Raw genomic sequence first — 18112 nt, 5'->3', positions numbered from 1 at the left:
TCCAATAAAGAAGGTTGAGGGGATTGGGAGATGAGACATTATCATCTCCATTTAAATTCCCTTTCAAAACTAGGCAAATTCAGTTTGTAGGAATGCAAGTTAGCATAGCCAGTATGGAGGACAGAAAGGAAGTTACTAAAATACCTAAAAAGAGACATACCAGATGATTTGGCTACCTCACGCCCGGGAAACATCTGAAATAAAGCCAACACACAAAAGTGATATTTATAAAGGAATTTCTGCATATATAGATTTATTGTGATACTGTTCTCAGTAGAGAAAATTTGAAATCGGTCAATTGTCCTAGAATCAATTAGAAAGTAGTGATGAACTGGCCCATATATGTCTGTCTGTCTGTATATATGTATATATATACACACATATATATATGTACACATACATATACATATATGCACACATATATATGTACATATACATATACACACATATATGTGTGTATATATATATATATAGATATATAGATATACATGTACACAATAAATATAAAGAAACATGAAATCCTGTAATCCGCAGCAAAATGAAGAGAGCTGGAGACATTCTGTTAAAACAGCCAAAACAAAAGGCCTTTCTCATTCAAACAAAACAAAATAGAAGAGTAATTATGTGGGCCAAAAAAGGGCTCCAGTTCAGGAGGCAGGAGGGTGAGCACAGGGGAAAAATAGAAGGACATGATCAATGTACATAATAGATGTATATGGAGAATCCTAGAATCTTATTAATAGATGCTGATAAAATATGTTAATACTATAGATATCAGAGAAGTAATGACTAAAATCTGAAGCAATGAATCTGTTCTTTGTATTATAAACAATTCCTGATGGTAGCTCATACACCAAATACTAGCTATTCTGGAAACTGACATCTCATGATCCTAGTTCAAAGCTGGCCTGGGCAGGAAACTTGGTGAGAGTCTTAGCTCCAATTAATCACCAGAACACCAGAAATGGAACTGTGGCTCAATATGTTGGAGTGCTAACCTTGAGCAAAAGAACTCAAGCCCCAGGACTGACAATAACAAAAAAAAATTGCTGCTTAGAATATCTGTTACTTGTGTTATTGTTTTATGAATCTCAAGTGTTGACACAATTCACACTCTTCAAGTCTATATTATCTATATATGAGCATCTCTGTCAGCAGGTGCAGGCACAGGAGGAACAGTTGGGGCAGCCCAGACTCTCACTTCTGCTTCCCTGGGAGGTTTTTGTCATGGCTTATATCACTGTGGGAGGGTAACCATTACCATGTTGACAGTAATAAGTGGCAACATCTTCAGGCTGCAGGCTGCTGATGGTGAGAGTGAACTCTGTTCCAGATCCACTGCCACTGAACCTGGATGGAACTCCAGATACCAAATTACTACTAGCATAGATCAGGAGTTTAGGGGCTTTCCCTAGTTTCTGCTGGTACCAGGCTAAATATCTATAAATGTTTCCACTGGCTCTACAAGTAATGGTGGCTGTGCCTCCTACAGATGCAGACAAGGTGGACGGGGACTGGGTCATCGGGATGCCACACCTCGCATCTGGCAGGGGAAACATGAAACAAATATCCTCATTATTAACCAACTTATAAGAAGGCTCTCCTGAAGAGTAAAGCATCATCAATCACACTGAGGACTTTTAATGCCCAATATTCTTTATCCTTACCTGGGAGCCAGAGCAGCAGGAGCCCCAGGAGCTGAGCAGGGATCCTCACGTCCATGTTGTGTGCTGACTGGGACAGACTGCTACATCGACTATGAGCAGCCTATGAAGGAGTCCTGAGGGCAGTGGGCTGTGCTGCTGGCACATGCAAATCATCAGCTTCTGGACAAGTTTAAACACAACTGTACGGCTGTCTCATCTCAGTAGATCTACACAAATTTGAGTCTCAGGAGACTTAGGTCAGGCAACAGTCTGTATTGTAGCCACAGAAGAGAATCAGCACATTTCCTTCCTGTGGATGGAGCACACCACTGATCTCATTGAGGATAAAAGCCACTTTTCTTTTTATTCCTTTATCTGAGACAAGACCTATCCATCAAAAGGTTAGTTCCAGAAATTTACAGACGTTTGTACAACACTCATTTGGCACAGGCATTTATTATCCAGAGCAGGAATTTTGGGAATTTCTCTGATTCACTGATCATCTTTATGTGGCAAGTTGTCAGCACTGCTGCCCTGTAATGCGATCCTTAGAGATGAAATAAGAATGTGAAGCTATTACATTGATTAGAAAATAGTTAAACTTGTGAATTGTGCAGCACAGCCTTGTTTTCTCCTATATCTCTGAATTTCTTGCATCAGCAGATACATAAAAGCAAGACATTTTCTTCTCTTCAAACCTGACCAATCTTTTCCACCATCCTAGGGGTGTGCATAGTTTATAATGTCCATTATTGAAGTCTTCATATTAACTTCTGTTTTTTAAACATCTTAACCAAAGCTACTGTGTTTGAATCAGAGATTCTCCTTGAAAAGGAGGATAAAACTTGGGTTATGCTGAAGCCTACTGAGTTGCCTAAACCTACATATATTCCTTTCATTTGGTAATTTCTTCTATTTGAGAAGAGAACACTGTGTTTAACAGCTGGGTTAAAGATATTGGGCTCAAGTAGAGTGAGTAGAACCATAGAAAGAAAGATCATGTTGGAATTTTTTAACAGAATCCAGGAGCCAGCAGTACATGGAAATGTCATTCATATTGAGAAGAGGCAACATGGGGCTTAGAAGCAAGAGTGAGGAGAGCTGATTGTCTATGCCAGGGAGAAAGAGCATTGCTGGCTGCACTGAAGGTGCTGAGGTGGAATGAGACACGAGGACATCCATATGGGCCTGTGCAGTTGTCAGGGCCCACAAGTCACTACTGCATGGGATGCAATGTTGGCTCATCTCAGCAGTGTTATGCCAGTCTGAGTAATATATGAGCAAATATGTGAGGGGGTTGTATGCTATGATCATGTAAGTGACAGTGACAGCTGGTGTTTCTCATCATCCAAAAAAGATGATCATGTGGCTAAATTCATGAGGGATCAATGGTCATACTCTTGAGAGAAAGAATTGTAATCTAATACAGGAGAACTTTGTCTAAGAATGTATTTCAGAATAACCTATTGCTGTGCATACAGGTGAAGAAATCACCATGAATTCACACATATATGTATGTATAAGACTAGATGAATGAATGTGTGGATGGATAATTTTTCACAGTCTAATAGTAATGATGTTCTAGTTCCATTAATAGATAGCACCATCACTAATGTACCTGTAAACTTTCTCCAATAAATGAAACAAGTGACCCTTATGGAAATAATTGATTTTTTTATCAAAACTAAGAAAGTGTAAGGTAATTTTGGACCATTTTGTGCCAAAAAAAAAAATCCTGGTGTGCGAGGTAACGGAAAAAGTGGAGAGAATCAACTAGAAAAAGATGCCCACTGACCAATTTCAAGGGATTTTGAATACCATATAAATGCTAATATACTGCATTAAATCAATTGTAAATCCTTGGATTCGCCATGATATTTTCATAAGAAATGGGATATTCTAAAATGATCAAAAACTTCTCCACACATTTTCATAAATTGTAAAAGGGAAAGAATTATTATACAGCAGAGAAATCTGGCAGCCATCACCTAGTTTAGAATTGAAATGAAGATCACCAGTAATGATGATTCAAACCATGGGTCTGTTAACAGTCACCATAAAAAGAACACAGTGGCAATTCTGGACTTTGCTCACATATATGTACTATTGAATATAACCTGAAGGAAAATTGCATGAATCTAGTTTGAGAGGCATTCAGAAACATGGCTGCTGTGGAGTCACTAAGAATGATAAGACTATGATTATATTGTGTTTTTTTCTTACACAATAGGATGCAAAATAACATATATTCTTCCATTAGAACTCATTTATTATTTGGCAATATTTCACTGGAAGTAGGCAGAGATTTCATTGTATAGAAGAATGGAGAAACAAAAGGTAATTCAAGAGAGGAAGCTCAAACAACACTTAATCCAGGGGTTCATTTGTTATAACAAGATATGATTTTTTCCTACCTCTCTCCTCTTTCCTCCTGTGTCCTACTTCTGTAATTAGGACAAGGTTTTGCCTTGTTGTTAACAAATTGTAGGACCATGTGTACTCCTTGCCAAGCACAGGCTTCTTCCTACCACTAGGATCTCAGTTTCTCTCCATGAGGTCAAGCCAGGTAAGGTCAACTTGGGCAAATACTGGAGACAATCACTGTCCAGGGAATGACTTTGCATACAGGCCAATCAGCTGTTCTGAAATGGGATTAAATTAAACATCCTTAAAAGCAAACTGCCTACAGACAAGAATAGCTGTTTGTAGTAAGAGCTCTGATGTGCATAACAAATGCATTGGAAGAGCAAACATATATGTCCATTCTTTCATCTATGACCAAGGCCATGAGTTAAAGACCAAAGAAGGGAAGTAAGTTATATTTTGAAGGAAGTATCATTATGAATCAGAGGGATATAATTGATCAAACATGCTTCCTCTCCCTTTGCCTGTGAACAAACCACTTCAAATGAAGATTGGTTCTCTTTATTAACAGAGATATTAAAAAAGGTCTAAGATACTCTTTTTTTTTTGGGTCCGGTCATGGGGCCTGAACTCTGGGACTGGGCACTGTCCCTCAGCTCTTCAGCTCAAGGCTAGCTCTCTACCACTTGAGCCACAGCGCCACTTCCGGCTTTTTTTTTTTTTTTTTTTTTGCTTATGTGGTGCTGAGGAACCGAACGCAGGCCCTCATGCATGCAATGCAAGCGCTCTACCACTGAGCCACCTTCCCAACCCTAAGATACTCTTTTACAGGGGGTTCAAGGCTTGTTTTGAATAGAGAGTCAGGGTCTGGTTCATGTTACTCATCTGTGTGTTTGCTGAATTCCAATTGCAGGGACATGATGGAATTAAAAATTAATATCCTTATTCAGAAGATGAATTTGTTAAATGGGCTTCAGTGAGATCACATGGAATATTTTTAATGAACCACAGATGTTCAATTTTAACTTGTTTCCTCTTCCTCTCATTCTAATCATGCTAAGAGGTGAAGAGACAAAACGTGTTCTAAGATGCCCACTACCCACTTCCCTTGAGTATTAGTGTTGCTAGAGAGAGTGGCAAAAGGGCAGCAGATGGGGTGGAGTGACTGGAGTCTCTGGAAACAGGACAGCATGAGAAGTATTTGTTCATTGTCTTGCCTTTGCATTAAAATGAGTGTTCTGTAAGATCAGAGGTTTGTGTCTACAAGTGCTCATGGTACTGTGAGGAAATGTACTGAAGATATTTCAGCTTTTATCCCCAGAGGGAGCTGTATCACCTTAAGTCTCTTGGTGACAGAGGGATTGGTTAGCATTTGAGATGTCATTGGGGGAACTAGTTGTCCTGAGGTGCAGCAATGAGAGGGATTCCTAAGTATGTGAGAACTCATTTTTGAAGATGGTGTTTGCACTGATGGAAATCTAAGAAGTCTCTTTGGACGATCAGGATGTGTTAGCTAAGAACTCAAACATGTGAGGTCATTGTGTTTTCTATTCTCAGATTCCCATTTGGTCTCTCTCATATTGCTATTGGGAACTTATTTGTTCTATTATTTTCTTTGTATATTGCTTTTTAGGTGTTTGATCAAAGATCAGAAGCTTCAATGGTGTTTAAACATTCGTAGCATTTATAATCCATAAAATAACTACTTTGAAGTCTATTTAGCATTTGGTGGTTGGTTACTGATGTCATTGATCTTTTCTAAACTTTTCATTTCCAATTTATTGTTTGAATCTCTAATGGCTTACCTTTATCTACACAGCATGACAAATGCCAGTGATGGGTCAGGTTTCCTACACTACAAGTCCATCCTGCTTCTTCCGTACACCCTGGTTTGTGGATTGAGAGTGCATTCAATGTGCAGCCAGGTCACCTCACTTCCTTTTGCTCAAGCCCTCTCTTGTGTCTCTGTCACTCACACGTGGAGTGAGGTTTCAGAGAAGAGTATTGAGGGGAGGCCTAGGAGGGATGGGGAGAATGATGAAAGGGTGTCATACTTATAACTGCACTTGTACTTACAAACTGATTTGTTGAATGGTAACCACTTTGTACAACTACTTAAAGACAATAAAGGTATAATTAAAATTAAAAAAAGATTTTGCAGGACACCAGAATCAAATACTATGGGGGAAGAACAAAGAAATAAAAAAAAAATAGATCACATAGTACATTATAAGTACATTAAAAAGAACAGCAAGAAATATAAAAAAATTGTGGCCCTATCTTGGGATTCATTTCACTTAACATCAGCTTATATGGTCATACATACAGAGCTTTGGACCACTTCTGCTTGTCCTGGGCATATAGTAGTTATTGCAGATAAGCAATACCATATGACTTATGATGCTTTGGGTCTGACTTACACCACTTAATATAAATTTTTCAGGTTTTCCATTTCCTAACAAATGTGGTAATGCCATTTTTTTGATGGAGGCATAGAATTCCTATTTCTTGATCCATTCATCTACTGAGAGGCATGTGGGTTGGTTCCATAGTTTAACTATGGTGAATAATGCTGCAATAAACATAGCTGTTCTGGTAGCATTAGTATGGCCTTGTTTGTTATTGTTTGGATAAATGCCTAAAAGTGCAATTGCTGGTTCATAGGGGAGCTCTATGTAGAGTCTTTTGAGGAACCTCCATACTGCTTTCCAAAGTGGTTGAACAAATTTACATTCCCACCAACAATGCAATAGGGTTTCCTTTTGGTCACATCCCCTCCAACATCTGTTGTTATTAGATTTCTTGATTATAGCCATTCTAACTGGTGTGAGGTGGAATCTCAATGTTGCTTTGATTTGCATTTCTTTTATGGCTCGAGAAGTTGAGCATTTCTTCATGTGTCTACTGGCCATTCTTATTTCCTCTTCAGAGAAGTCTCTCTTTAAGTCTTTAACCCACTTATTAATCAGGCTGTTGTTTCTTTGATGATACATTGTTGGGGGATTTATTTTTCTGAATTCTAAGTATATTTTAGATATGAGGCCCTTGTCCATTGTATGGCTAGTGAAGATCTTCTCCCAATCCCTGAGCTTTCCATTGATCTTGCTTGCTATGTCCTTTTCCATGCAGAAGCTCTGTAGTTTCATGCAGTCTCTTTTGTCCAAACTTTCTTTGACTTGTTGTGTTTCTGGGTCTTTATTAAGAATATTTCAGCCTGTGCTAAGGCACCCTAGAGTTTCTCATATTGCTTCCTGTAATATTTTCAAGGTGTCTGTTTTTATATTGAGGTCTTGGATCTATTTGGAGCTGATTCTGGTGCAGGAGATATATACGGATCTGCCTTTAGTTTAGAAAATGGTTTTTTAAAGATCTCTTTGGTGAAAAAAATAATCCCTTGACAAGAAGAAATTGGTAAATGTTTAGGTTGATGGACTAATTAGTTAGTTACCTTGTTTAGATGATTTGACAATACGTGTACATACCAAAACCTACTGTACTTCAAATATATTATAAGGTGTCAGTCACAAGTTGTTTAAAAATTAATGACAATTTTTTTTCTTTATAATGTTGCTTTTCAAAAATCTTTTGTAAAAAACCATGTTGCCCTGTTTTTAAAAGCTTAGTTTGACATACCTAGAAAGGCTTCTTCTTTAATGAATGACTACAAATTTTAGCACATCCTGGAGTACACATAAGTACAGATGTATGTTCTTTGTAAGTCAGAAGAGGCAATGTCAGATATGTGCTGCTTGCATGAGAAGGAAGACAGAGAGTTAGGGTGTGCAGATGCCTCCAGGACCTTCCTCCCAATATTGTCTAGTCACCTTAAAAGACTGACTCCACCTGAGAAGCTCTGTCAGCAGGTGGAGGCACCATGAAGAGCAGCTGGGACAGCCCAGTCTCTCACTTCTGCTTTCCTGTGAGGTTTTTGTCATGGCTTGTATCACTGTTGGAGGTCTACTATAATCTTGTTCATAGTACAATGTGGCAATATCTTCAGGCTGCAGGCTGCTGATGGTGTGTGAACTCTGTTCCAGATCAACTTCCATTGAACCTTGATGGAACCCCAGAGGCCAATCTATTTGCAAATTAGATCAGAAGCTTTGTAGCATTCTCTGGTATCTGCTAATGCCAATTTAACTCATTGCTAATGTGCTGACTGGCCCTGCAAGTGATGACAACTCTGTTCCAAGAGATGCATGTAAGTGGTAGTACTGGGTCAACTGGATGTCACATCTTGCACCTGACAATGGAAACATGGAAAACATTATGCATTTAATTAATTATACTATCCAAGTACTTCCAGAAAGAAGCAGGCTGTTTCTCTTTCTCGATATTATTTCTAACATATTTATAAGATGTTTCTTTGTTTCTTTGTATGTCCTCCCACACCGTATAACCACTGTTTTCACTGTATTTGATGTTGGTATAATTTGTGTAGGGAAAGGGAAAAAAATCGTTTAAATAGGCATATAGGTGGTCCCATTGAAACAATGAGACATATAAAACGTTAAATTGAAAAAACGAACTTTACAACTTTGGCAGATTGGGGGAGGGGTGTTACAGGGTGGGGGGGGGGGGGAGATGGGAAGGGATGGAAAGGGAAAACAAAGGAGGAGGCAACAATGCTTGATAAGAAATGTACTCATTACCTTGCCCATGTAATTGTAACCCCTCTGTATGGTATTTTCCCAATAAAACACCCACCCACACACACACACACACACAAACATGAGATGAATAATCCCCAGCATTGTCCTTGTTTACCTTGGAACCAAAACTGTGGAGCCCCAGGATCTGAGCAGGAGTCCTCATGTCCTTGCTGTGTGTTGAGTGGAACCTTCTCCTGCACAGGGTGTGAGCAGCCTGTTATGATGTTCTCAGTTCAGTGGGCTGAGCTCTGGGCACATGCAAATTAGTAGGAGTTGGGCAGGGCTGGGCATAACTGCAATCTGGCAGACTTCAGTGACAAAGTACAGACCTAAAGACCACAGATGTCCGATTATCTTGCACATAATGTGTTTCTCCATGGTGAACAGAATATGTGGTCCTGTGAGAAAAATAAATGTTTTTAATTCCCATATTGATCCAGACTTGCTAGTATTTTCTTTACTGTTTATGTTAATGTAAGCCAGTCACTGAGACATAAACATTCCTAAAGGAGGTCAATTTTATACTTTTCCTGCATTTTGTATCTGTGAATTTTGTGACACAGGATTCTAGAGCATTCAAGTTAATTCCCTGAACCACATTATATAGTTAATAATTATCATTATTATCCAGATTGAGAAATATATAGAATTCAAAAAGTTTTATGAGAGTTAAAACTCTTGAAAAGTATTATATGTGAAATAAACTATTTTTATCTGAGATGTATAGAGTGTCTTCTGCTGTTTGTATTGGTGCCTTGTTCACTCCATACAAATGACTCATTTCCTTCTCTTCTAAATGCTGTGATTTATTGCCTCTCTCAAGGACAGACCATAAAAGGTATTTCCTCCTTATACATAGGTATACATAGCTTTGTAAGTGTCATGCATTTCTGTTTAATATGACATTTTCTAAATTTTGGGAGGACATTTGTGTCTTCTATCTTAATTACTGGAAAGTGCTCTCTCTCCCTCTCCCCCCACTCTCTCTCTGTGTATCTAATATCTTTAACCAATGGCTGAACTCTACTTCAAGTTCACTGTTCTCCTTAACCCTACATTATCTCTCATAACCAATATATTTTAGGTTGTAAGTGATCTATTTTTTTGTGCTTGGCCTGAGGTTTGAACTCAGATTTTAGGTAGTTTCCTCAGCTTTTGTGTTCAAGGCTGGTTTTCTACAACATGAGCCATAGCTTCACTTCCAGCTTTTTAGTGGTAAATTGGAGATAAGCAGCACATAGACTTTCATGCCCAGGCTGACTTCCAATTACCTTGAGCAGATCTCAGCTTCTTGAGTAGCTAGGACTACAGGGATAAGCCAGTGGTACCTGGTACTAAAGCATTTTTTAGTGAATGCATTTAGGCCATTTGATCCAAACAGACACAGAAGGAATAAAATGCTCTGTGGTCAGAGTGAGGACAAACTGCAGCCACACAGTTTGGAGAGGACATCTTCAGCATGAGGAATCAAGCACAGCTGACAATAAGAAGTGGAATTAGAGTTAAGTTACCAGGCCCCACAACATGGAGATTAGCTTGTGGTGACACACTGCATTGTATATGCAGGATGTCACATTTGAGGACAAAGGAGTAGAATAGTCACATGGAACTTAGCATCACAAATGGAAGCATCTGCTTGTGGGTGCAAGGAGATAACACAGTTGTTCCAAGTCACAGAGCCCACAAATAAGTCATTGTCCAATCAGAGCCTTCTTCATTACCATTTAGTGTGTAAACTGCATTTGAGTCTTGACTTGATTATCTTCTCCTCCTAACACGTTAATGGTCTCTGTAGCACATGCTAACACCACTGCTCCAAGAAGGATTTTACAATGTTCTTCTTTCCTCTTTTTATGATGATGTATGAACCTACTAAGAAAGCTATACTCTTCCCCTTATTCCTCTTAAATTTAACTTCTATTTTTCTCATATGGTCCTCTCAATCTCTGTCACTGTCTTTGCTGGAAGAGTTTTGCTCTCTCTACTGTGCACTGTAGAACAAAGCTGGTACTAAATAAAACAAGTACAAGGGATCTGGCTGCTGTGATGGTATAAAGGCTACCTGGCAAATTATTAATAGAATGACAAAGGACATCTACCTGTGTGGAGTTAAAAGCAGACAGGCTCTAGCAATAACACATAAATTCTCTTGATCCACACTCCAGGTCTGGCTTCAGCAACTGTGAAAATTTGTCTTATGAGTTTCAAGTCTGCAAAGGATTTAGGTACTGGAATACTTGGAAGAGTGAAACAATGGCCTTCAACCAGAGATCTTGCTCTGGGCTGTGAGGGATGGAGTTACTGGCTGAGAGATGAAGTTGAGGACAGGGAGATGGGGGAGACTAAAGGAACTTTCTGTGGATCTTACTGAAAGAAGGAAGAGCTTCAGGAAAGGAACGTGTTTATAATCTGGGCCATGAAAGTAAGTGAGGTCTGGGACAAGGTGAAAGTCTAAGAGACCTAGACTTCAGAGCAGGGCTGAGACTGGAAAGGATGCTCCAGCGTTCTTCCCTTGGCTTCTGAGAGGCTTGAAAAAGGAGGAAATTCAGCAGGGCCCTAAGGACAGATTCTTAATTCTAGTCCTTATTCAAACATAGAGGAAGTGGGGCTCTGGTAGTTCACTCCTCTAATCCTAGCGTCTCAGGAGGCTGAGATCTGAGGATCATGGTTTGAATCCACCCTGGTCAGGAATAAATTGATCTCCAATAAATTACCCAGAAAAAGCTGGAAATGATGTTATGGTTTAAGTAGTAGAATGCTAGCCTTGAACACAAAGATCTCAGAGACAACACCTACATCCTGAGTTCAAGCCCCAGGACTGGCAAAAAAAATACAAACATCAAAAACCAACCAACCAAACAAAAAAAAAAAAAACCCACCCACCAACTAAAAAAAAACATACAGGAGCACTTGACAAATGAAAGAATGCCGAAGTAATATGTCTATTGTTCATATGTATCAAATTAACACATGGATAAACATACTTTCTTTGTCTAACTCATTTCAAATTCTGATCCTGAAAAAGAACTCTAGGGAACAATGGCCCTTCCTCACTCTTAGCCTGAGCATCATGAAGTTCAGGACCCAATCTGTTCTTTTGAGCACAAGCAGTGACCTGCTCAGTGCAGAGGACTCTGGACCCTGATGGGGATAGCATTGACAGTGCAGCCCCCTCTCACCTCCCACAACTGGATATGGTGTGTGCATGTTCCCTTCAGGGCTGTGTGTCTTCAGCCCTCCTTCCCTCTCCTTTCTGATCTATACTTGATGATTTTACTATAAGAATCCTGGTGGAATTGTCAGCCTTGTCTTGTGTGATTACACTTTCAAAGTGAAATATGAAATAGGAACTGTACACGGGGAGACATGACCCCTTCCATATACATGGTCCTAGCTGCCATGTGTACCATGAAAGCCTGGAATAGAGTTCCCCAGGCTCAAGCTCCTAAGGAAAGAAGGGAAGCATCAGCCCTGCTTTCCCAAGGTCTCTAAGATCAGGGTTCAGTTTTTTCTCCTTGTGTGGATTTTGGCATCTCGTGGAAGCTTTGTGACATAGCAACTGGCAAGATTTCCATTTGGAGTTTTGGTTTTGTTTTGTTAAGTAATCTTCTCAAACAATTATACAAGAGAATCTCAGTATTTTAATGCAAAATTATGCCATTTTATTTCTTGTACCTAAGGATTAATTTTAATTTACTTATATTAATAGCATGAGGTGATTTTTAGTAATTCTATTCCTAAATTCAGTGTACTTTGGAAAATTTCACTACCTTCTTTCTATTTCTACTGTCATTTCCCTCCAACACCTACTATTTTTCTTACAGTATGTAATTGACTTCATTATTCAAAAATATATGTAAATATGCATACATATTATATATATAACTTAATTCATTTTCATTTATTTGTGCCTTTGGTCCCTTACTAACTCCCTCACCTATCTCTCTTTAGACGTTTTCCCCATTTTACTTTCATGAACTGTTACTATGTTTTATTCTTAATATTATTTAATTATTATATTATCATCATCATTTAATTCTACATACAACAAATGAGTGGAACTAGGGAATATTTGTCTTTGGAATCCTGACGTATATCATTCAACATGATCCAGTTCCTAAATTTTCCAGCATATTATATAATTTCATTGTTCATCTCTCTCTGTCTTTGCTAAAGATCCAGAGCAATAATGTCCTCAGGACTTTACTAAAATCCCTATTGTTGTCGGTCATAGGCCTTGAACTCAGGGCCTGGGCATTGTCCCTGAGCTCTTTTGCTCAAGGTTAGCACTCTAGCACATTAAGTCACAGCCACCCTTCTGTTCTTCTGGTATTTACATGGAGATAAGTGTCTCACAGCTTTCTGGCCTGGCTGCCTTTGAACCAGATCCTCAGATCTCAGCTTCCTGTGTCTAGGATTATAAGCATGAGCCACCAATGCCCAGCACAACCTCATTTTAAAGAAGGACCTGAGGAGTCATGATGGGTCAAGACAAGGTCAGGCTGTACTTGAATCTCAGACTTAGAAGGGAATTCACTAAGCAAATGGGTGCAACAGTGTAAAAGGAACAAAGGGAGGGCAAATGCCTCTCTTGTGAGGCCTTCCAAGTGGAAATCATATCCCCTGGATACCATATTCCAGATGCTCTGAAGTACAGATCTGTGTTCTTTTTATGACAACAGAAGCCTTGTCTGGATGATGACTGTGAGGCTGAGATGAAGAAATACAGTTAAGATTGAGAGGATTGTCACTGACCACATCGACCAAATCCCCAACTGAACTTCAGGGCCTGGCTGTAGCTGCAAAGCACTGTCAGCAGATGAAACCACAAGGAGAAGCAGCTGGGGCAGCCCAGCCTGTCACTTCTGCTTCCCTTGGAGGTTTTATGTTATGGCTTGTGCCACTTTGGAAGGGTAACTATTACTCTGTTGACAGTAATAAGTTGCAAAGTATTCAGGCTGAAGGCTACTGATTGTGAGAGTGAGCTCTGTCCCAGGTTGGCTCCCACTGAACCTGGATGGCACCCCGGATTCCAATCTGTATGCCCAGTAAATCAAGAGTTTAGGAGCTTTCCCTGGTTTCTGCTGATACCAATGTAAATCATCGCTAATACACTGACTGGCCTTGCAGGTGGTGGAGACTCTATCTCCTACTGATGCAGACAGAGAGGATGGAGACTGGGTCATCAGAATGTCACAATTGGTACCTGATAATGGAAACAAAAGACAAATATCCACCCAATTAGTTATACTGTGAGACCTTCCATGAAGACCCAGGCTTCTAGACCTAGACTTCTCCCAAAGGGTGGAAGAAGTGCTGTCCTTCCTTACCTGGGAGCCAGAGCAGCAGGAGCCCCAGGAGCTGGGCAGGGGCCCTCATGTCCATGGTATGTGCTGACTGGGACTGACTGATACACAGAATTTGAGCAGCCTTAAAGAAGTTCTCAGGCCAAGTGTGCTGTGCTCTGGGTGCATGCAAATCCTCAACTGCTAGGCAAAGCAACAGAGCCAGCACAGATGCAGGGTGGCGGAAATCCAGGTCAAAACCCAGAACTAAAGTTATCATGTGTCCCAAAGAGACCTACACATCACAAATTTGTCCTTAAAAATGTTTTCCAAAGACAGAATGTCTCTCTTACTCTTTTTTTAAAAGTTTATTTTTATGGGCTGGGAAGGTGGCTCAGTGGTAGAGTGCTTGCCTCACATGCATGAGGCCCTGGCTTCGATTCAGCAACACCACATAAGCAGAAAAAGCCAGAAGTGGTATTGTGGCTCAAGTGGTAGAGTGCTAGCCTTGAGCTGAAGAGCAGAGGGACAGCGCCCAGACCAAGAGTTCAGGCCCCATGACCAAACAAAAAAATTAAAAACTATATTTTGATTTCAACATGATCTATATTAGGATATTCACAATAGCTTTTGCATGTCAGTCACTCAGAAAAAAATCAGAATGAAAATAATTATAGAAGACTGCTGCCTTGGCACCGGATTTCTGAGTTTTTTGTTTTTCTGCCCTACCCCAAAGTGTATTTAATCATAATCAGCATTATCCAGAAATTGATAAGTGATAACACTGATCATAGGAGGACTTGAACTGGGACAGGATAGTCTGGCTGACCTGAGTAGCAGTGACAAAGGTGGCTCCTGAGCATGTGGTGACTCAAGGTTCTGCAGTGGTGCTTATACTGAGAGAGATATCAGAAGTCTGCTCTGATGTCTGGAACTGATATGTACTGAAGCAGAGGAACTTAAACATGACTTTAAAACTCAAACAAGGGGCTAAGACAAAGCCATAAATCCTGCACTCTGTTCTCATCCTGTCCCATGACTTTAATATTTTGCATGAGGTAACACAAGAAGTAATGCTTCCCTTATTTTTGTAATTAACTATTCTGGTACCAACCATATCATGTTTCACATGGTGTATCAGTTGGAAGAGTTTAGTGTAATTATTTAACTACTGAAAATTTTGGTGAATATTAGTGAGAATCTTGCACTTAACATGCCAATCCTGACCATTCACAGTCTCACAACGACAATTCTTGAGAAAACTCCATTTTTGTCTCCTTTCCAAGATGTACTGCATTTGTACTTTTCCTTCACATCATCTCATCTATTCAAATGACCAAAAACCAGGTTACACTAAAGCCACCAGCAGGACCATATAAATAAATTCTGATGCCCCTCGGTGGATGAATGGAACAAGAAAATGTAGTATTTATATACACATTTGAACTCTATGCTTCCATCATAATGAATGATATTGCTCCACTCACAAGAAAATGGAAACACCAGGAAACATAATACTAAGAAAAGCATCCAGAGCCAAAGAAACATAAACTGCATGTTTTCAACTCATTTTTAATAGCTAGAATGTGCCTATAAATCTACCATGAAATCCAATGGATAGTAAAAGACAGGTGAATGCACCGGGAAATAATTAAAAAGTCATCTAAACATTCACACAGTGAGAACAAAGGAGGATATCTTAGGAGAGGATCACAAAGGCTCAAAAGCTATGTGCATATGATCATATAGAATGATCCTTGTCAAAATGAACTCCAGGCAATGGAAATATAGCTTTTTAACTCAACTGCTTGCATTTTTTCTTTCTTTTCTTCTTTCCTTTTTTGGTTTATTTCCTTCTGTAGCTTTTTATTTCCATACAATTTGTCATATATATACATATACATATATACATACACACACACACACACACACACACACACACACACACACACACACACACACACACATATATATGTATATATATATATATATATATATATATATATATGTTTACCTTATTTAGGGAGAGGAAGATGAAGCACAAAAATGTTGGACCAAAAAGTGAAGCAATTTAGCACTGAAACCTACTAGACCCCATGTCGGAAATGAACTATAAAACTTTGGCATGAGGGAAATTAGAAGGGAAAAAGCTACAATAATGAGGGAGGGAGAGACACTGTTCAAAAGGAAATGTACTCATTATTTGACTCATATTACTGTAACCTCTCTGTATATGACTTTTACAATAAAATTTTTAAAAATGTTAAAAAAAGTAAAGTTTGGATAAATAACAGGAAGCATTCATAGATAAAAGTATATTTAGGTCACTTGCATATGCTCTAGACTTTGGCTAGACAAATATTGGAGCAAAGAGACAAGTTCTATACTGTATTAATGAGATTCCAAATACAGAGAGACCTGTTCCCCATCTGGCTTCTAGTGGAATGTTCATCATACTAGACATACTTCTGTTCCTTTGGGAGTTTTGTGTGATCACTTGTTTAACTGTGGGAAGTAAAGTCATGTTGTTGACAGTAATAAGTTGCAACATTTAGGCTGCAGGCTACTTATGGTGAGGGTGAACTCCAGCCACATCTATTACCAGTGATCCTTGATGGGACCCCAGATTGCCACCTGGTTTCTCTAAGTATCAGGAGGTCAGGAAGTTTCCCAGGTGTTTGCTGACAACCGTTTTAATTAAGTGCTAATGCTCTGACTGGCCCTCCAGGGGATAGTGATGTTTTCTCCTAGAGATGCAGACAGAGATGGCACTGGGTCATCTGGATGTCACATCTGGTACCTGATACTGAAAAAACAAAATCAATAATAATTCATTTATTGGAAGATTTCCTTGAAGAAGCCTTGTTTACCATGTGTTGAGGAAATCTAGGCATTGTCTTCCTTTACCTGGGACACAGAGCAGCAGGAGTACCAGGAGCTGAGCAGGTGCCCTCATGTCCATGCTGTGTGCTCATTGATACAGACTGGTACTGACTGCTGCACAGGGTGCGAGTAGCCTATTATGAAGTTCTAATGCACTGTTGTGTTCTGGACACATGCAAATCAGCAGGGGATAGTAAGGTGGCAAACAGTCCATAATGTGCCCAGGTTTCAGTTATGTCTACCTAACAAGAGTAGTGCAGCTATGCCAGCAGAAAATGGTTGTCCCTTGAATCCAGTGAACCAAATGACTTTATATCCTGTGATTTTAGAATTGTGATTTCCATGTTGTTCACGAAATGCTTTTCATGCTAGCCTTTTATAAAAGTCAATCTTTCTGAAAAAGATGGTTCCAGAGATGTACAACTAATTATTTTAAGTGATTCCCTGACTTATCAGTTGATTTTTTTCATAGACTTGTTTGTTTAGTTATCATGAACACAATTACCTTATTATACAGGGATGGAATAAAATAAGACTGTTGAAGATAGATAGCTAGATAGATGGATAGATAGATAATAGGTGCACAGATAGATGTTAGATTCAAATAAAAATATGTATGAAGACATAGAAAAAATGATACCATATAAGATGGCGCTAAACCAAATGAACTCCAAGATATGGAAACAGGATGTTTTTCTTTGTTGTTTTTGTTTTTAATATCCTATGTGAAGCTATTTCTTTTTTCTTTCATTTTTGTTTTCCATTGGGTTTTCTCCTGTTGTCACTGTGTTTATTTAGGTACTGTGTCTTGTACTTACATTATCTGAATTGGGGAAGGAAAGGAGAACAACAAAATCGTGGGACAAAGAACAAAGTGTGAAGCAATCCAATAGTGATAAGCAAGAAGGTATGTTGGAAATGATCTTCACAACTTGGGGGGGAGAGATTTGGGAGAAGGGAAAGTGGGAAAAAAGTGAGGGAAGAATAAGAATAACAACGTTCCACTAGAAATGTACTCATTACCTTATATATGTAACTAATCCCTTCTTACATACCTTGAAAATAAAATTAATTTAGAAAAAGACAGAAAATAATAGAAACCTAAAACATTTAATGAATTACAAAAACACTGTGAAAATATACTATGAAATACTTTGAACACTATGAATATACTTTCCTCTGTCCCTTTAGTGGCTTCAGTTATAGGATTAAATGGTGAATACATAAGCTCACCTAGCTCAGCCTTAGAATGATTTTCAAGCATAAAATGAAACTGTGTGCA

The 18112-nt window shown here is 39.0% G+C and overlaps 2 gene segments (V, D, J or C); both read right to left on the bottom strand.

Moving 5' to 3' along the window:
- Positions 1–1217: 1217 nt before the first annotated feature.
- Positions 1218–1762, bottom strand: LOC122114142. The segment is given in 2 exon segments: positions 1218–1543; positions 1668–1762. Coding segments are annotated over 2 exon segments (366 nt in total).
- Positions 1763–5031: 3269 nt separating this feature from the next.
- LOC122114182 overlaps positions 5032–18112 on the bottom strand; it is a 53885-nt gene continuing 40804 nt past the window's right edge. Inside the window, 2 exon segments of the V gene segment in view lie at positions 5032–5045; positions 11542–11548. Coding sequence covers positions 5032–5045; positions 11542–11548 — 21 coding nt within the window.

The sequence above is a fragment of the Dipodomys spectabilis genome, unplaced genomic scaffold, assembly GCF_019054845.1.
Source record: "Dipodomys spectabilis isolate Male_0828 unplaced genomic scaffold, ASM1905484v1 ptg000106l, whole genome shotgun sequence".
NCBI lineage: Eukaryota > Metazoa > Chordata > Mammalia > Rodentia > Heteromyidae > Dipodomys > Dipodomys spectabilis.
The sequence above is the reverse complement of the archived record's forward strand: the minus strand, read 5'-3'. Positions and strand labels throughout refer to the sequence as shown.